Below are 20505 nucleotides of genomic sequence, written 5' to 3' on the forward strand. Positions count from 1 at the left end.
GTAGCCTTCATTCTATGTATATGCCTGCTTATTAGGGCTTTCACACACACCCCAAGCGGCATTATTACAAAGTCAGCTTAATTGCCCCCAACAATCTGGCTCCTCATTTTACCTACCTGGGAAGGATGGAAGGCTGAGTCAACCTTGAGCCTGGTGGGACTCGAACCTGCACTAATTGCAGGCAGCTGGTGTTACTTAAGGAGACATTAGCCCCCACTGCTCCACCAAGGCTCCTTTAAGACGGCTGTCATCTTGCCAGTGCCAAGAAAGTCCGCAATTGCAGGCCTCAATGATTACCGTCCGGTTGCACTGACATCCACCGTTATGAAATGCTTTGAGAAGCTGATAAAGGACATTAAGGTTGACTCAGCCTTCCATCCTTCCCAGGTAGGTCAAATGAGGACCCAGATTGTTTGGGGCAATTAAGCTGACTTTGTAATAATGCCGCTTGGGTGTGTGTGCGAAAGCCCTAACAAGCAGGAATATACATAGAATGAAGGCTACTGCTAAGCTTGTAAGCCGCCCTGAGTCTTCGGAGAAGGGCGGGATATAAATGGGATTAAAATAAAATAAAATAAATAAATTATCGTATCTAGCCTCCCGCCAGCATTAGACCCGCTTCAGTTTGCCTACCGACCAGATCGCTTTACGGAGGATTTAGACCAGTGACCGAGTGCCCCCTGCTGGCTTTTGACTGCCAGTCCACATTTCATTTTGAATTGAATTGAATTCTTTATTGGCCAAGCGTGATTGGACACCCAAAGGTGCTTTTTTTTCAGGACTTCCTCGCTTTTCTTGGAAGACGTTTCACTTTCTCATCCAAGAAGCTTCTTCAGCTCTGTCTGGATGGTGGGGAACGGAAGGAGTGGTACCCCTTTCAATCCTGGGCACTCCATCACAGGAGGTTTTTAAGAAGAGACTAGACAACCCACCTTCTCTGAGATGGTATAGGTTCTACTGCTTGAGAGAGGGCTGGACTAGAAGACCTCCAAGGTCCCTTCCAGCTCTATTCTCTATATATTTTTTCTACTCTGCTCTGCTCTGCTCTACTCTGTTCTGGTTGTACAGTTGTGATAACCAAAATGGTGAGAGGTTCTAGGTTAGAAGAGAAAGAATTAATTTAGTAAAATTCCAGAATCTTACAAGTTTTAGCTTGCCTGAGAGGGTGTCTTTACAGAGATTGATGGTGTGTGTCTTTAAAACGTGGCAACTTTAAGAAGTGTAGAGTTCAACTCCCAGAGTTCCCCTGCCAGTATGGCTGCCTAGGGAACTCTAGAGATTGGCCCATACCTGCTGGCTAGGGAATTCTAGGAATTGAAGTTCACACATATTGACTAGAGGGCAGGGGTTGGCAACCTTGGCTCTTTTATGACTCGTGGACTTCAACTCCCAGAATTCCTGAGCCAGCCATGCTGAGGGGAAAGGGAGAGGTTTCCAAGCTGAGCCATGCTGGCTCAGGAATTCTGGGAGTTGAAGTCCACAAGTCATGAAGGGGCCATAGTTCCCCATGCTGGCTCAGGAATTCTGGGAGTTGAAGTCCACAAGTCATGAAGGGGCCATAGTTCCCCCATGCTGGCTGAGGAATTCTGGGAGTTGAAGTCCACTAGTCATGAAGGGGCCATAGTTCCCCCCCCCATGCTGGCTCAGGAATTCTGGGAGTTGAAGTCCATGAGTCATGAGGAGGCCAAAGTTTCCCCCATGCTGGCTCAGGAATTCTGGGAGTTGAAGTCCACGAGTCATGAAGGGGCCAAAGTTTCCCCCATGCTGGCTCTGGAATTCTGGGAGTTGAAGTCCACGAGACATGAAGGGGCCATAGTTCCCCCCATGCTGGCTGAGGAATTCTGGGAGTTGAAGTCCACCAGTCGTGAAGGGGCCATAGTTCCCCCCATGCTGGCTGAGGAATTCTGGGAGTTGAAGTCCACTAGTCATGAAGGGGCCATAGTTCCCCCCCATGCTGGCTGAGGAATTCTGGGAGTTGAAGTCCATGAGTCATAAAAGAGCCAAGTTTCCCTATCCCTGGACTAAGGAATTCTGGGAATTGGAAGTCCAGACATCTTAAATGGAAAAGGCCTGGGTATTAATGGTTAAACCTGACCATTTCTCTGCTCCCATTCCCCAGGTTTAGGGTTTGTTTTTTTTAAAAAAAAAACAACAACCCTTCATTTTAAGTTGTTTTCCTTGATTTTTCAGCCTCGGGACGAATACCATCTAATCTGGATAACGGCCGACCTCGCTTCCTTTGTCATCATTGTTGGGATATTTATCTTCCAGAAGTAAGTAGCGCCCAGCGATGACTTTGTAATATTGTTAAGACTCTTCCCACGGATATCCGGAGGGCCCCCCCCCCTTTGAATCCTTCATCAGCCTGTTTCCATCAGGGAATAAAAATAGAGGCCAAACTTCATCCAACTTGTCAGTTTACGGCCACGCAAGGATTTAGTGCTTGCCAAGGGATAAATAAATTGCAGAGGATCACAAGGACAAATTGTGTGTGGGGGGGTCCTTGGTGCTCTCCGAGCTTTGTGGTTTTCTTGCGGACGTTTCCTCACCCAACTAGATACTATAGTCAGTGCCAGAAGGGAGGGTGTTCTCTTTTTATATTATGGCTTACCCTGGGACGCGGTGGCTCAGTGGGTTAGGACGCTGAGCTTGTCGATCAGAAGGTCGGCAGTTTGGCGGGTCGAATCCCGAGTGCCGCATAGCAGAGCGAGCGCCTGTTACTCGTCCCAGCTTCTGCCAACCTAGCAGTTCGAAAGCACGTAAAAATGCCAGTAGAAAAATAGGGACCACTCCGGTGGGAAGGTAACAGCGTTCCGTGCGCCTTTGGCGTCTAGTCATGCCGGCCACGTGACCACGGAGATGTCCTCGGACAAGCGCTGGCTCTTCGGCTTTGAAACGGAGATGAGCAACGGCCCCTAGAGTCGGAAATGACTAGCACGCGTGTGCGGGGGAACCTTTACCTTTACCTTACCCTGCCAGCGTTGGCGAGAGTGTTCTTGATGAACCCTTAGATCAGGGGTCTTCAAACCTGGCCCTTTTATAATAATAATAATAATAATAATAATAATAATAATAATAATAATAATAATAATAATAATAATAATAATAATAATTATTATTTAATTTGGACCTTGGTGGAGCAGTGGGCTAATGCCTCCTTAAGTAACACCAGCTGCCTGCAATTAGTGCAGGTTCGAGTCCCACCAGGCTCAAGGTTGACTCAGCCTTCCATCCTTCCCAGGTAGGTAAAATGAGGACCCAGATTGTTGGGGGCAATAAGCTGACTTTGTAATAATGCCGCTTGGGGTCTGTGTGTGAAAGCCCTAATAAGCAGGCATATACATAGAATGAAGGCTACTGCTAAGCTTGTAAGCCGCCCTGAGTCTTCGGAGAAGGGCAGGATATAAATGGAATTAAAATTAAAAAAAAATTAAATTTCTATACCGCCCTTCTCCCGAAGGACTCAGGGCGGTGTACAGGGCAATACAATAAAATACAACATGCAAAAATTAAAAAATATTAAATATTACAGCCCAACTCAATACAATTAATACAATAACATTAAAATACCTTGTGGTATTTCACTTGTGGACGTGTGCCCTGGCTGAGGAATTCTGGGAGTTGAAGTCCACAAGTCATAAAAGGGCCAAGTTCGAAGACCCCTGCCTTATAGAAGTGGTTCTTATATAAATAGGAAACCCTACACTCTTCTAGCTATGATGACGTTGCCTAGTTGGGTAGTGAAACAACCAAACTCAGAGATCGCCAAGGACCCCACAGTTCAACCCTGAGCTACAAAGATTCTCTTCCAAGCGCAAATTCTTTTCTGCAAAGTCTGGATGCCTTAAGGCGGCCGTTTTCCCCCTCCCCACCCCTTTTCTCCTCACGTTTGCCGAATGCTAAGCTTATAGTTGTCTTATTTTCTAGCCATTAGTGTAGGAAATGCAACTCTAGGAAAGAAAACTTACAACTTGGAGAAGAGAAGCTGTGAAAGGAGAGGAAATTTAAACTTCCAGACCGTGTTAAAGAGGAGACTCAGCAAAGGCCTAGGAAAAAAAAAAAAGCAGAAGCAATCCATTGGTTTAGCGTTGCCCAGATTTGGATTAAATAAAATATCAGTTAGCTCCTGAAGTTTGGGAGAAAACCCTTAATGCCTTTTTAAGGGAACTTTGACAAGGGATTGTAGCATCAGCCAGCATTTTTCAACTTTAAGGTAGAGGGAGCTCAACTCCCAGAATTCAGCCATGCTGGCTGGAGAATTCTGGGAGTTGAAGTCCACCATCTTAAAGTTGCCATAGTTGAAAAACAGTGGGGTTTTTTTTTAAAAAAAGAGGTTGATATAGGAGAGAAGAAATTCTCCCGATGGTTTCGTTTCTAAACAAAGTTAAAATAACTTTGCCCTCATCTTGCAAGGTCCCAGGGACAGAATGTCGAAATTTCAAAGCACAAAATCTTGGTTGCCTCTTGATCTTTAATGAATTAAGTGCATTTCTTTATTCCGTGCGTGTTGGCCCTCCGTTGCCAGTAACTCTCCGTGGTTTACAAATGGTGAAAAACTTTGAAAACCAAGGAGAGACCACAGCAAAATTATTCTTTGGTAGAAAATATTTGTAGCTCAGGGTTGACCTGTGGGGGTCCTTGGTGCCCTCTGAGCTGGGTGGTTTCCTTGCAGACGCTTCGTGGCCCAATGAGGTAGCATCACCAGTGCTAGAATTGAGTGGGCTTTCATCTCTGTCAACAAGCTGCTTGCTTCTAAGCAGAGCAAACTCTATTCTCTTCTAGCGCTGGTGATGTTCCCTAGTTGGGTCTGCAAGGAAACAAGCAAACTCGGAGAGCAACAAGGACCCACACAGTTCTCCTCCTCCTCCTCCTCCTCCTCCTCCTCCTCCTCCTCCTCCTCCTCCTCCTCCTCCTCCTCCTCCTCTACAAACCCCACTCCCTACTAGCGCTGATGATGTTACCTAGTTGGGTCATGAAACGTCTGCAAGGAAATAACCAAGCTCAGAGAGAACCAAGGACCCCATAGTTTTTCTCTATTACCAGTCCTTCTCCTTCCCCTCTTCCCCTCCTCCTCCTCCTCCTCCTCCATCTTCCTCCTCCTCTACAAACCCCACTCCCTACTAGCACTGATGATGTTCCCTAGTTGGGTCATGAAACGTCTGCAAGAAAACAATCATGCTCAGAGAGCACCAAGGATCCCATAGTTTTCCTCTATCACCTCCTTCTTCCCCTTCTCCTCCTCCTCCTCCTCCTCCTCCTCCTCCTCCTCCTCCTCCTCCTCCTCTTCTTCTTCTTCTTCTTCTTCTTCTTCTTCTTCTTCTTCTTCTTCTTCTTCTTCTTCTTCTTCTTCTTCTTCTTCTTCTTCTTCTTCTTCTTCTTCTTCTTCTTCTTCTTCTTCTTCCTCCTCCTCCTCCTCCAGAAACCCCACTCCTTACTAACGCTGACGATGTTCCCTAGTTGGGTCATGAAACGTCTGCAAGAAAAGAAGCCAGCTCAGAGAGCACCAGGGACCCCACAAAATATTCATTTACGCACCTTTATTCGTGACAGAGACATCCAGTGGGAATAAAGGGAAGCAAGAAAAGGGGGTTTTAATCACCCTCTCCAAAGGCCTGGAAGGGGGGGGGATCTTTAGGGCCTCTTGAAATGCCAATTGGGTGGGGGCCGTTTGAATTCTTGGGTTATTTTCCTACTGCACTGACATATCTCTGCATGTCTACTTTCCTCTTTCTTCTTCTCCTTCTCCTTTCCGCTGCTGCATTTCGGCATCTTTACAGCTATCACTTAATCAGGTAATTGCTGGGACCTCCTCCCTCATTTCACCTTCATCTGTTATTTTGGGTTGTTTTCCCCTCCCCACCCCCTAACTTTTCTAAAAGCTTTGTGGGGGGAATAGGGAGGGAAGCCAAGGCAGGCTGATTTAATCCGTTCACCTTACTTAATCCTCCAAGCCAAAGAGTTGGAGAGAAAGAGCGTCTTAAAAAAAAAAACCCTCAAGCCTCTACATCAGGGGTCTTCAAACGTGGCCCTTTGATGACTTGTGGACTTCAACTCCCAAAATTCCTCAGCCCGCGTGCCAGGCTGAGGAATTCTGGGAGTTGAAGTCCACAAGTCATCAAAGGGGCCAAGTCTGAAGAACCCTCTGCTCTACATCTCTGTTTCTCAACCTCGGCACCTTGAAGATGTTGTGGACTTCAACTCCCAGAATTCCCTAGCCATCCAGCCATACTGGCAGGAGGATTCTGGGAGTTGAAGTCCACAACATCTCCAGGTTGTCAAGACTGAGAGGGACTGCTCTGAATGACAAAGTGGGTATTTGAAGATGTGTAAACTGATTTTTATTTTATTTTATACATAAATTGATATTTTTGAACACAGTGGTATTCAGTTGCTTGGAAACTCATCGGATTTGGTACTCCACGCATTTTGATGTGAAGATTTGGTCCCGGTACTCGTCGTTTGTTCAGTACTCAACACACAAGCTAGAACTTGTCGCTGTCGGTTGCCTTGTGACTTTACTCCTTGTGGGAAAACTTTGTTACTCATCGGTTTTGGTACTCATTGCGCCTCCCAGACCCAATGAACGAGGAGTACCAAGGTACCACTGCATATATAAATCAGGGGTCTTCAAACTCGGCCCTTTTATGACTTGTGGACTTCAACTCCCAGAATTCCTCAACCAGGCACACTGGCTCAGAAATTCTGGGAAGTCCACAAGTCATGAAGGGGGCCATAGTTCCCCCATGCTGGCTGAGGAATTCTGGGAGTTGAAGTCCACAAGTCATAAAAGTACCATGTTTGAAGACCCCTGATATAAATAAATGGATATTATATTGGCGACAAAGGAAATGCTGTTGTAACTGCATCTTTTGTTAGCGTCAGCTGAAAAGACAGAGCTAAAGATTGTAGAGAGAAGGAAGGAGTAAATTTCCATCCCTGCTTCTCTCATTTGGATTGCCCTCCAACTGGAATCTCTGCGGGACACAGTGAAAAAAAAGTCAAGATGGCTGCCGTGATACTGTGACAAAACCATCTGGTTTTGGTGAGCATCGGAAGTGTGATGGGCACAAAACCAGATGGAGCTTTGACTGTATCACCACAACGTCTTTTGACCAGATCTTCCAGTCCTCTCTGTCTTCAGCTAATGCCGTTACCTTTTTTTAAACAAAATCCAAGAGGCTAGATCTCAAGATTGGTTGAGCGCCATGTCTTGTTCGATTGCACCGTCCCTGACTTTGCTGTTGGAAGCTGCGCGGGAAAGTCACAAACGGGGACCCTATGACCCCGGGATGCTACAACCATCAGAAAATGTGTGCCGGTTGCCAATCAACCATGTGTCCATGGGGATGCTGCAACAGTCATAAGTGTGTGAGGATCGGTTGCAAGTGACTTTTTACAGTTGTGAATTTGAATGGTCACTAAATGAATGTTGTCAGTTGAGGACTACCTGGAATGTGTGTCGAGATATTTTTTTTTTTTTGTTACACATTTCCACCCCACCCACCCTTTCTTTACTGGTTGAAATTACCTCATGACTTCAAATCTTGACTCGCCCCCCCTTTCCCCCCCCCAAAGGCCGAAGGTTGGGTGTGTGTGAGTGTGTGTGAGGGGGAGATATATGCCCAGACCATCATCTTCCTCTCGCCTCATCCAGGCTGTCTCTGTGCACATCTGTGCTTTCTCCATGTTCCTGGCATCACTTCTCTCTTTTTTCATCTTTGCAAAAAGCAAACTCCTTTTTGTCCCGACTTTGCCAAAGGGGATTTGGGGTGTGGGGGGGGAGGCAGAGTCGGTAAACAGGTGGGCAGAGAGACCCAGGGCACAGCACAGAGGCAATGCAGTCAGCTGGCAATTCAAACCGTTCTTTTATCGCTCCCAATTTCCCCCAAAGCCTCCCACTTTTCCTGGCAAGCCTCCAACAAAAGAAACATGCGCACGCCCCTTCAGCCAACTCTGGCTGAAAGTAGGTTCAGATGCAGGCTGATGTGCCAAAGGAAGTACTCCAGGCCACAGAGATCACAAGGAAGCAAACGTAAACTTCAGGAGTCTGTTTGACTCCTGGCTTGCCTCGAGCGGTTTTCAAAAGAGAGACTCCGAAATGCAGTCCGAGCTCTTTTAAACCGTCAAGCAACGTGGTCAGTCAGTCCAATGGTCAGGGTTGCCAGGTTTCCAAACTAGAGGTCAGCAACAATACACAACCCTCCCGGGATTCAGGGTTTGTTCCCAACAAATTCCCCCTCCCCACAGGGTCTCCTTAAATCTCAGTCTCCAGGTGTGCCTTGTGGAGAAGGGCGGGACGCTCTCCTCCCGAGGAGTTGAGCCTGCCTGCGTTGCTCCCTCCTTCTCTCCGTGCTCTAGGACAGGGGTAGGCAACCTTGGCTCTTTTATGACTCATGGACTTCAACTCCCAGAATTCCTGAGCCAGCATGAGGAAACTATGGCCCCTTCATGACTTGGGGACTTCAACTCCCAGAATTCCTCAGCCAGCATGGGGGAAACTTTGGCCCCTTCATGACTCGGGGACTTCAACTCCCAGAATTCCTGAGGCAGCATGGGGGAAACTTTGGCCCCTTCATTTATTTTTTATTTTATTTTAATTACATTTATATCCCGCCCTTCTCCGAAGACTCAGGGCGGCTTACAAGCTTAGCAGTAGCCTCTTTTATGACTCATGGACTTCAACTCCCAGAATTCCTGAGCCAGCATGAGGAAACTATGGCCCCTTCATGACTCGGGGACTTCAACTCCCAGAATTCCTCAGCCAGCATGGGGGAAACTATGGCCCCTTCATGACTTGGGGACTTCAACTCCCAGAATTCCTCAGCCAGCGTGGGGGAACTTTGGCCCCTTCATGACTCGGGGACTTCAACTCCCAGAATTCCTGAGGCAGCATGGGGGAAACTTTGGCCCCTTCATGACTCGTGGACTTCAACTCCCAGAATTCCTGAGCCAGCATGAGGAAACTATGGCCCCTTCATGACTTGGGGACTTCAACTCCCAGAATTCCTGAGCCAGCATGAGGAAACTATGGCCCCTTCATGACTTGGGGACTTCAACTCCCAGAATTCCTGAGCCAGCATGAGGAAACTATGGCCCCTTCATGACTTGGGGACTTCAACTCCCAGAATTCCTGAGCCAGCATGGGGGAACTATGGCCCCTTCATGTCTCGTGGACTTCAACTCCCAGAATCCCTGAGCCGGCATGGCTCAGCTTGGAAACCTCTCCCTTTCCCCTCAGCATGGCTGGCTCAGGAATTCTGGGAGTTGAAGTCCACGAGTCATAAAAGAGCCAAGGTTGCCTACTCCTGCTCTAGGATCAGGTGGGGGTGGCCCTTGCTCATCGCCCGAACTCTTGTCTCTCTAGTTCATCCTGTCCCAATCCTGAAGGGCCCTGGCCTGCCTCGGCCTGCTCTTCCCCCACGTTCCTCTGAAGCCGCAGACCCTTCTCCCTCCGCCTCCATAGGCTCCCCTTCTTTTACAGCGATGGTATTTTAAGTGGCATGGAGGGCTTACCCTGCCTGGAAAAAAATAGCTCTCCCTCTCAGGGTTCAGAAGGCAAGGACTGCATTTGTGTGTTTGTGTGTGTGTGTGTGTGTGTGTGTGTGTGTTGGTTTATTTATTTATTTATTTATTTATTTTTGGGGCTTATATGCCAGCCCTATCTCCCGAAGGACTCAGGGCGGCTAACCACAATAAAAAACCAGCAGTACAAAAATTAAAAAAAAAAGAATGAAATAACAGCCCCCCAATAAATTAACTACACAGTTAAAATTTTAAAAAAATTAAAACATGTTTAAAAACCCATCGTCAATCCAGGTCAGCCTGATTGGAAGAGAAAAGTTTTGAGGTCGCGGCGGAAGGACCGGAGGAGGTCCGGGGCCGCCCTGAGTCTTCGGAGAAGGGCGGGATATAAATGGAATTAAAATAAAAATAAATAAATCCGAAGCTCAAGGGGGGAGTTTGTTTGCTTTGTTTCCTTCCCCGCAGAGGAAGCGCAATTTTTTTTTAAAAAAAACCCGCAATCCAGGCAGACATCAGGAGGGGAGGGAGATTTATAACTTGCACGCCACGGTTCTTGCTCTGGGGATTCCTTCTGGTTTCAGAGTCCTTGCGAGAAGGTTAGGGGTAGTTGCCTGGTGAAACAACTGTCCTTTCCCCCCCCCTGTTCTGTTGTTGAACTTTTGATACACAAGTTAATAGGACCTCGGGGCTCGCTTGGGGCCCCAGGGGAGCCCTAGGTGGAAAGGTAGTCCTCGACTTACAATTGGACCCAAAGTTCTTGTCGCTAAGCGGGACAGTCGTTTAAGGGAGCTTGGCCCCCTTTTGCGACCTTTCTCGCTACACTTGTTAAGGGAATCTGGCTTCCCCGTTGACTTTGCTTGTCGGAAGGTCACAAAGAGGGGACGACGCGATCCCGGGACACCGCGACCGTCTTCGAACGGACCGTTGTAAATCGAGGACTACCTATAGAAGGTGGGGGGGGGGAAAATGGATTTCTTTCATTGTAACCAAAATGGGTGCACACAACGCTCTGTGTTATCTGGAAGGTGCAAGGATCCCGATTGGAAGGCAACGGGGAATATTTGGGAGGGCGTGCGTCTGCATGTAACCCCCCCCCCCGCAACTCGCCAGCAATAGCTCGGAAGCCGTTGTGCGAAGGCAGTCAGGTGACTCAGATGCCCTACAGGGCGCCTTGCACGCTGCAAACCGCGTCTTCCTCTTTAAATCCGGATCTGGGGCCAGCCGATTGTGTGTTGTGTGACTGCATCACCCGCAAGTCCCCCTTTTGTGTATATGTGGCATCTGCGTGCTTTGCGTCAGATCTGCAGGCGTGTTTTTATTTTTTTATTTTTTGTTTCTTTGTGGCGTAAATATTTGTCTTTATTCTTTAAACCTCTGGGGATCAAAAGGAAAGCTGAGATCCCTGGCCTTTTATTCATTATTTCGTCCTGCCCGTTCTTCGGAACTGCCTTCCTCGCCCAGTTTTCCCTCCCACTACAATCTTGCGAGGTAGGCCGGGCAGGAAATAGTGGCTGTCAAGAGTTTTCCAAGGCTCGGGAGATTGGAACCCAGGTTTTTTCCAGCCTGAAGCATTTTAAACGTATTTTATTTCAACGGTTAATATGGTTGCCCTGATCACAGCGGGATATTATTAGCCCGAGTTGTGGTGTTTTATAGAATCAATAATCTTAATGATTGATATAGAATCAATATTTTAATCACAATAGCATTTGAAAGGTAGGGCTAGAGGTGCCAGTACTGTTATAATAATGTTAACCTTATTTATAGATTTTCATCCCGCCTTTATTACTGTATATGTAGCTCGAGGCAGTGAACACATCTTAACACCCCTTTCTCCTCCCTTTTTTCCTCAACAACGACCCTGTGAGGTGGGTTGGACCGAGAGAGAAAGACTGGCCCAAAGTCGCCCAGCTGGCTTTCATGCCTAAGGCGGGACTAGAAGTCACCGTCTCCTGGTGATTGGCCCAAAGTTGCCCACTTAGCTTTCATGGCTAAGGCGGGACTAGAACTCACCATCTCCTGGTGATTGGCCCAAAGTTACCTAACCGTGGCTTTCATGCCTAAGGCGGGACTAGAAGTCACCGTCTCCTGGTGATTGGCCCAAAGTCAACCACTTAGCTTTCATGGCTAAGGCGGGACTAGAACTCACTGTCTACTGGTGATTGGCCCAAAGTCAACCACTTGACTTTCAGGCCTACGGCGGGACTAGAAGTCACCGTCTCCTGGTGATTGGCCCAAAGTTGCCCACTTAGCTTTCATGGCTAAGGCGGGACTAGAACTCACTGTCTCCTGGTGATTGGCCCAAAGTCAACCACTTGTCTTTCAGGCCTAAGGCGGGACTAGAAGTCACTGTCTCCTGGTGATTGGCCCAAAGTTTCCCACTTAGCTTTCATGGCTAATGTTCTGTACCAGCCTGCTACCGGCCCTGCAGAAAAAGCAGGGACAACCCCTTTACAAACGGCAAGAGGCTGGAATTACGCCTGCCAAATTTATAGCTACAAAAACAAACAAGACACGAACCAAGAAACAGGAGCTTTAAGAAACAGGAACTATCCAAGCGGTTGCCTTCAGCAAACCAGCCCTCCTACACATTCCCCTTTTATACAGTTCAGGGCGTGGCTTCTCTCTGCCTCCTTCCGAGGAGCCCCATTGCCTTCCTCTGTTTACTCCTGATTGACTGCCTCCTGCGTCGGGCGTCCTTGAACAGGGCCAGCTGCGGGTCATCTTCATCCACGCTGTCAGGCTCACACAGCTGGGTCTCCATGGTGACCAAGTGGGAGGGGCCTGGCTGAGGGCTCTCATCAGCATGGTCTTCAACACCCCCCTCCTCCTCCTCTGAGTCATCCGACCCAACTGCCGAACGCACAGGCTGACCCTGAATCACAACAGCTAAGGCAGGACTAGAAGTCACTGTCTCCCAGTGATTGGCCCAAAGTCACCCAATTGGCTTTTATGCCTAAGGCTGGACTAGAACTCACCGTCTCCTGGTGATTCGGTCAAAGTCATCCAGATGGCTTTCATGCCTAAGGCAAGACTAGAACTCACCGTCTTCTGGTGATTCGGTCAAAGTCATCCAGATGGCTTTCATGCCTAAGGCAAGACTAGAACTCACCGTCTTCTGGTGATTCGGTCAAAGTCATCCAGATGGCTTTCATGCCTAAGGCAAGACTAGAACTCACCGTCTCCTGGTGATTGGCCCAAAGTCAACCACTTGGCTTTCATGCCTTAAGTAGGGACTAGCATTTACCAAATTATGATTATTTTTTATTAAATTTATATGCTGCCTATTTCATTCTATAAAGCAACAAAGATTAGTACTAACAGGCACGGTAATGGGAATAGCAGCATTTATAAGCTATTAGTAATAGCACCAGCTGTAGTGTAATCAGTCATGCCATTTCTATTTTATTTATTTCCTTAATTATTTAATCCATTTGCATAGGCACCCACCTCAGCAAGTGACTCTCAGCTGTGAACAATATTTATTTATTTATTTATTATTTGGATTTATATACCGCCCCTCTCCCGAAGGACTCGGGGCGGTGTACAGGGCAATTAAAACACTATATACAACACATAATATACAGAAATTAAAATAAATTAAACCAAGTAGCCCTAAACAATAAAACACGTTCTAAAATGTAAAATGTAAATAATCCGGGCCCATGCCATTTAGGGCTTTATAGGTCATCACCAGCACCTTGAATCTCACCCGGAGGGCAACTGGAAGCCAATGCAGCTCGCGGAGCAGAGGTGTTACATGGGAGTATCGGGAGTCCCCCATCACAACTCGCGCGGCCGCATTCTGCACCAGCGGGAGCCTCCGAGTGGTATTCAAGGGCAGCCCCATGTAGAGAGCGTTGCAGTAGTCTATCCGAGAGGTCACGAGCGCACGAGTGACTGTGGTGTCCAAATACCATTTAATGAAAGACAATTCCAACCACAGACGCAACAATTAAACCCCACACAGCTGCCAAGGAATGCATCCCAATCCACAGTTGCTAACCCAGCCCAAGCCCAAGTACATTTTAAAGGCAGTAGTAGTAGTAGTAGCGGCAACAGTAGCAACTGTAGTAGCACCACCAAGAGTAATCTCGAGATCCAGTTCCATCAATCCGCCCAAGAAACAACAGGCAGAGCCTAAAAGGAACATTTTTCAACCCCTGCAACTTTAAGATGGGTGGACTTCAACTCCCAGAATCCTTCACTCCGTTTACAGCTGCTGAGGTTGAGAAACACTGGCCTATAGGCAGTGCATTCAGAGATGGGGGCCATCACAGACAAGGCCCTGCAGGGAATATTCCTCTCCTCTCAGGAATTAGAAAGATCTTCCAATTAGCTTTGTTTAAATTGAGGTGGGGGGGCTGCCTGGGACCCCCTCTACCAGAGCAATGAGTGACAGAAGGGTTAGAGACAGCATGTCCCCATCTCACTCCGCCCGTGTCTGATTTTCCAAGCAAGGCCCTTCTTTGGAACAATGGCAAAAGGCTGGGGATTCTGGGAATTGAGGTCCACAAGTATTAAAGTGGCCAAGTTTGGAGACTGGGGGAATTCTGGGAGTTGAAGTCCACGAGTCTTAAAGTGGCAAAGTTTGGAGACTGAGGGAATTCTGGGAGTTGTCCACAATTCTTAAAGTGGCAAAGTTTGGAGACAGGGAATTCTGGGATTTGAAGTCCACGAGTCTTAAAGTGGCCAGTTGAAGACTAGGGGATTCTGGGAGTTGAAGTCCACGAGTCTTAAAAGTGGCCAAGTTTGCACACTGGGGGAATTCTGGGAGTTGAAGTCCACAAGTCTTAAAGTGGCCAAGTTTGCAGACTGGAGGAATTCTGGGAGTTGAAGTCCACAAGACTTAAAGTGGCCGTTTGAAGACTAAGGGATTGTGGGATTTGAATTCCACGAATCTTAAAGTGGCCACGTTTGGAGACTGGGGGAATTCTGGGAGTTGAAGTCCACAAGTCTTAAAAGTGGCCACGTTTGGATCCCCTGTTCTAGAACAAAGTGCACCAGAAGTGGATTTCTGTGCCCCTAGATAAAGGGGGCTACGGCAGTTCCCCTGAATCACGCTGCCAAAATGGAGAAAAGATGGAGGAGCGGATGTGCAGCTTGGCACCATTTCATTTCCATGCATGCCTCTCCAGGCATTTCCGGAGGAGGCGTTATTTTTCTAGCTTGTAAATCGGTCCCGGCTTCAAAATCTCCGCTCCTTCCTTGCAAGGGGGCTGCAGATCGGAGGGGCTGAGAAACAAGGCTTGCAAACTGAGAGAGGGCGGAGAGCAAGCTTCGCAAAGGGTCCCCCCCCCAAAAAAAGCCAAGATGGCCGTTGCAGTGGTGTGGTATGTGTGCGAAAAAGACCCAGGGTTTTTGGCACGGGTGCGGTGGGTTGCCATCCCCGATCCAGTGGAAGCTCCCTTCAAACGAGAATCTTTCCGTTTTTCCACTTCTGTCCCAGGTGGCGCTTCGGTAGCATTCGCACCTACAACCCGGAGCAGATCATGCTGAGTGCTGCCGTCCGGCAGTCCAGCCGGGATGTCAACATCATGAAGGAAAAACTCATATTTTCAGGTAAGAGGTGAGGACACTTAAACGCAAGCTGACTTGCAATCGGATTGTGGTATTGACAATTTCCCTGCCTGCGGGTTTACCTATCAGATTTAGCGATTGGCTTGCGTGACAGGTGTGCTTTTTATTAAAATTACAGGTGGTCCTCACTTAACAGCCATCCGCTTAGCGACTGTTCAGTTACGACAGTCCTGGAAAAAAGCTAGTCTTACATCCGGTCCTCGCGCTTAACGACTGCCACAATGTCCCTGAAGAAACAGGCTTGTGATTCAGACACAATTTGGCAGCCGTCAATTCTATATGAGAGTCACAGCTTCTGGTGATGTGTGTGTGTGTGTGTGTGTGTGTGTCACACAATCTCCACTTCTGACTTTCCCAGCCGGCTTCTGAACAAGTGAAATCACTGGGGAAGCCAGTAGGGAAGATTGCGAGTCTTGTCTCCCTTAACAACGGCATCACTTAACAACAGTTTTTCTAGACTTACGATTGTGGTCGTAAGTCGAGGACTACCTGTAATTTGTTTTTATAAACGAAGGGAGGAAGGGGATGGATGGCTGGCAGAAAAAGCAAGGGTTTGTTTCAGCTTTGGCATGCTAAGTTTGGGGATATTCAAAAGGAGTGTTAAGGGGAAAAAAAACCCCACAAGCTTTCTAACAGTAGGTTGAATTTAATTGCTTGTTAAAAATGCACAGTATATAATTTCATAAAGAAATGAGCCAAAGAGAAGGTGAGCTTATCTGTGTTGAGAAGAGAAGAGAATAGGAAATAGAGAATGGAATACAATAGAAAATATGGAATAGAATAGAATAGAAAATATGGAATAGAATAGAATGGAATGGAATAGAATAGAGTAGAGTAGAGTAGAGAATAAAGAGATAAAAAGAATGGGATGGGATGGGATGGGATGGGATGGGATGGGATAGAATAGAATAGAATAGAATAGAATAGAATAGAATAGAATAGAATAGAATAGAATAGAATAGAATAGAATAGAATAGAATAGAATAGAATAGAATATGTGGAATGGAATAGAATAGAATACAAAAAAAAGAAAAAAAGGAAGAAAATAAGAATAGAATATAGGAATAGAATAGAATTAAAGGATGGAATAAAAATAGAATAGAATAGAAATAAGGAATAGAATAGAATAGAAATACAGAATAGAATAGAAAAGAATAGAATAAGAATAAGAATAGAATATAGGAATAGAACAGAGTAGAATAGAGAATACAATAGAATATAATTACAGGATAGAATAAAAGAATAGAAAATAGAACAGAACAGAACAGAATAGAATAGAATAGAATAGAAGCTGGAAGGGACCTTGGAGGTCTTCTAGTCCAGCCCCCTGCTCAAGCAGGAGAGCCTATACCATTTCAGATAAGTGGCTCTCTAGTCTCTTCTTAAAGTAGCCTGTTTGGATGCTTTGATTCGGATTCCTGTATTGGGCAGGGGGTTGGACTAGATGGCCTCTGGGGACCCTTCTTAATACAGATTTCTGAGGGAGAAAAATCCAATTCAGCCTCCCAGTCCCCAGCAGAGTTGGGCTCTAACTGTCTTCCGTTTCTAGTTAGCCGTAGATCACAGCTGTGGATTGGAAGAGAGGGTCTAAGAGGTTATCTAGTCCAGCCCACTGTTCAGGGTGGAACCCACTAGAGAACATGCTATCAGATGACCCTCCCGCCTCAGCTGGAAAACCGCCACCCCGGTCTAGAACTCACCAGCTCAGGTGGCAGCTTCTTCCACCGGCGGAAAGCTTGTAAAAGAAAGCTTTTAAAAGAAAGATTTCCTCAGTCGATAAAAACAAAGCAAAAAAAGCAAAATCCTCTCGACGTAGTTCAGAACGACAGCCCTGTCAGTTCTTTGCAGGGCGCTGTGTTCCAATCCTGGGTGTTGTGTTTTCTCAAAAAACAAAAAAAAGGAAAAAGGAAAAGAAACTTTCCCTCCAGGAGGTGAGAAACAGCCAAATTGTGGGGGTCCTTGGTGGTTTTAAAAGCTTGACGGTTTTTCTGGCAAACGTTTCATTACCCAAACTAGTTCTGCTAGTAGCTACTAGCCCTGATGATACAGTATGTTCTAGTTAAAGCAGGGCTAGGCAACCTTGGCTCTTTTATGACTCGTGGACTTCAACTCCCAGAATTCCTGAGCCAGCCATGCTGAGGAGAAGGGAGAAGTTTCCAAGCTGAACCATGCTGGCTGAGGAATTCTGGGAGTTGAAGTCTGCAAGTCATGAAGAGGCCATAGTTCCCCCATGCTGGCTTAGGAATTCTGGGAGTTGAAGTCCACAAATCATGATGAGGCCAAAGTTTCCCCCATGCTGGCTGAGGAATTCTGGGAGTTGAAGTCCGCGAGTCACGAAAGGGCCATAGTTCCCCCATGCTGGCTCAGGAATTCTGGGAGTTGAAGTCCACGAGTCATGAAGGGGCCCTAGTTCCCCCATGCTGGCTCAGGAATTCTGGGAGTTGAAGTCCACGAATCATGAAGGGGCCATAGTTCCCTCATGCTGGCTGAGGAATTCTGGGAGTTGAAGTCTGCAAGTCATGAAGAGGTCATAGTTCCCCCATGCTGGCTCAGGAATTCTGGGAGTTGAAGTCCACAAATCATGAGGAGGCCAAAGTTCCCCCCATGCTGGCTGAGGAATTCTGGGAGTTGAAGTCTGCGAGTCATGAAGGGGCCATAGTTCCCCCATGCTGGCTCAGGAATTCTGGGAGTTGAAGTCCACGAGTCACGAAGGGGCCATAGTTTTCCCCATGCTGGCTGAGGAATTCTGGGAGTTGAAGTCCACGAGTCATGAAGGGGCCATAGTTCCCCCATGCTGGCTGAGGAATTCTGGGAGTTGAAGTCCACGAGTCATAAAAGAGCCAAGGTTGCCTAGCCCTGAGTTAGGGTAACGAAATGTCCGCAAGAAAAGAAGCAAGCTCAGAGCCCACCCGGGACACACACACACACACACACACCCCGTCCTTTCAACCCCGGAGCTACAGAGCTTCTCCTTGATCAGCCAAATTGTTTTGAACGATGTCTTGCAGGTTCTAGCCTCTAGAGGGCGCCAGGCTCCCAGACCTGGGGGTTTCCTTCAGCCTGGAGCGTAAGTGTGGCTTTCAAAGGCTGGCATTAACCCCACGGTGGCAGCGGGCAGCAAGAAGGTGCCAGGGGCTTTCTGGCTTGCTTTATCCCCTGGGGGAAGTTGGCACTAACCTTACGGCGGCGTTCCTCCTCCTCCTCCTCCTCCTCCTCCTCCTCCTCCTCCTCCTCCTCCGGGCTCCTTCCCCTGGTTGGTTCCGGGGCTGCCCCTTTGATCTCAAGACTGGAGCCCAGCCAGCCTTCCCCTTCGCTCTTCTTCATCCCAGCCTCCCTTTTTTAGGAAAGGCAGGAGCAAAAATGGCCGGGCGGATCTTCGAGGGATTCCTGCAGCCACGTTTGCATGCATGTCGGAAGGGAAGCCTTGTGCCTGGAGAGAAAGCCCTTTCGTTCCTGATCAAGGGGCCGGGATGACCCGGGAGGGGGGGAGGGGAGGGGTGGATGGGCACTCAAACTAGCCTTTGGGCTTTTAACCGGCTTCTGCCAGGTTGTCCTTGAGAGGGGCTGCCCTCTTGGGACTTTGAAATGGCAGCCTGCCCCTCCTCCTCCTCCTCCTCCTCCTGACTCTTCCTCCTTCTCCCCTTCCTCTCCTCTCCTCCCTTCCCTTCCATCTCCTCCCCTTCCTCTGCTTCCTTTCCCCCTTCCCCCTCCTCTCCTCTCCCCTCTCCTCTCCTTCCTTCCTTCCTTCCCTCCCTGCCTCCCTCCCTCCCCCTTCCTTTTTTTATTTCTCTCTTTTCCTTCCTTCCTTTCTTCATGCCTTCCTCTTTTCCTTCCTTCCTTCCTTCCTTTTTCTTCCCTCTCTCCTTCCTTCCTTTCTCTTTCTTTTCCTTACTTCCTTTTCCTTCCCTCCCTCCCTGCTTCCTTCCTCTTTCTTTTCCTTCTTCATTCCCTCCCTCCCTTCCTGCTTCTTTCCTTTCTCTTTCTTTTCCTTTTCCTTCCTTCCTTTCTCTTTCTTTTCCTTCCTCATTCCCTCCCTCCCTCCCTCCCTGCTTCCTTTCTTTCTTTCTTTTCCTTTTCCTTCCCCTTCCCTCCTTCCTTTTTTCCTTCCTTTCTTTTCCTTCCTTCCACCCCTTCCTTCCTTCCTTCCTTCCTCCCTTCCTTCCTCCCTCCCTCCCTTCCTTCCCTCCTTCCCTCCCTCTAAATTGAAGACTTGCCTGTACTTAAAATCCGTCTGAAGTTTTCGCTCCTTGCTCTGTCTGGTGTTGGCGCAGAACAGCCAGCACTGACCGGCGTTATCCAGTAGCAGACTTGATTCCTCCGGCTTGATTTTCGGTCTCATTATTCTTTCCCGCTTCTTGATTTTACTTCCCGCAACCCTTTTGTCACCTTTTCAGAAATCAACAGCGGCATGGAGACGACGGACGGATTCTCCTTGTGTTCGGAAAACGGCTACGCCAACGAGGTTGTCACCCCCATTGACCACCGGGAAGCGAAGCTGCGTATTAACTGACGGAGGGAGGGGAGGGGAGGGGGGGCGGTGGGCAAGATCTGGGGTGTGTGTGTGTGTGTGTGTGTCTCCATGACTCTCCCCGGGGCTTCCTTACTAGCACAACAAGGAAGAGTCGGCCGAGTCGGTGCTCCTTTGTCGAAACTCCTGATGCAACAAACTTTGTGAGGGCGGCCTGGAGCCTCTCTGGAAACTGAAGCTGAGCTGGGTTTCTTTATTATTATTAATTATAATTATTTTGTAAAGTTTTCTCCCTTTTTGGGGGGGGGAACCCTTTTCCTGCCTGCCGGCCCATAGGCCAGAGGCAGGTGGGACATCCCCCCCACCACCACCTGGCTGGACCATGAACTGAGATGCTGGCCAGGTCAGCAGGGAAGGACCTCCCCGTGACCCCCCACCTCCACCCCACCCCACCCCACCCCACCGACGTCTCGATTCCTTTCTTTGGGACAGCGATTGTTAGCTGACTTTATTTAAAGATGTATGTTGTGAAACCCTTGTGCGGTGTCTTCATTTTTGAATACTTCGGGGAGGGCGGCAACTGCGTCAGCAGCAAACAAATACAAATATAATAAAATAAATAAAAAAAATAAAAAAAATAAACTGCAGGAGAAGACACCCCGGTGGGAGGCTGCAAACGATTGGGACAGTTTCAGCTTTCGCAGCCATTCGTTTAGTGGACCGTTCAAAGTTAAAAGCGGCGCTGGAAAAAAAAAAAGGGACTTAACGGCCAGTTTTCACACTGGCAACGGTCGCAGCGTCCCTGGGGTCAGGTGATCAAAATCCAGAGGCTTGGCAACTGGCTGGTACTTACGACAGTCCCGGGGTCACGCGATTCCCCTTTTGTGCCCCCTCTGTCCCAATTGGAAGCATCGCCGCAGTGAGGAACAAATTCT

The 20505-nt window shown here is 47.9% G+C and overlaps 1 protein-coding gene across 1 annotated transcript in view; it reads left to right on the plus strand.

Moving 5' to 3' along the window:
- Positions 1-20097, plus strand: part of LOC310640378 (glycerophosphodiester phosphodiesterase domain-containing protein 5-like) — a gene marked incomplete at its 5' end in the record, with an annotated part of 48725 nt that extends 28628 nt beyond the window's left edge. The window contains 3 exons of the mRNA XM_083362589.1: positions 2191-2273; positions 14972-15084; positions 19497-20097. Of these exons, the coding sequence (XP_083218715.1) occupies positions 2191-2273; positions 14972-15084; positions 19497-19612 (312 nt within the window). The 3' untranslated portion in view covers positions 19613-20097. The remainder of the gene's footprint in view (positions 1-2190; positions 2274-14971; positions 15085-19496) is intronic.
- Between the last annotated feature and the right edge of the window lie 408 nt (positions 20098-20505).

This window comes from Vipera ursinii (genome assembly GCF_947247035.1).
Source record: "Vipera ursinii genome assembly, chromosome: 4".
NCBI classification, from domain to species: domain Eukaryota; kingdom Metazoa; phylum Chordata; class Lepidosauria; order Squamata; family Viperidae; genus Vipera; species Vipera ursinii.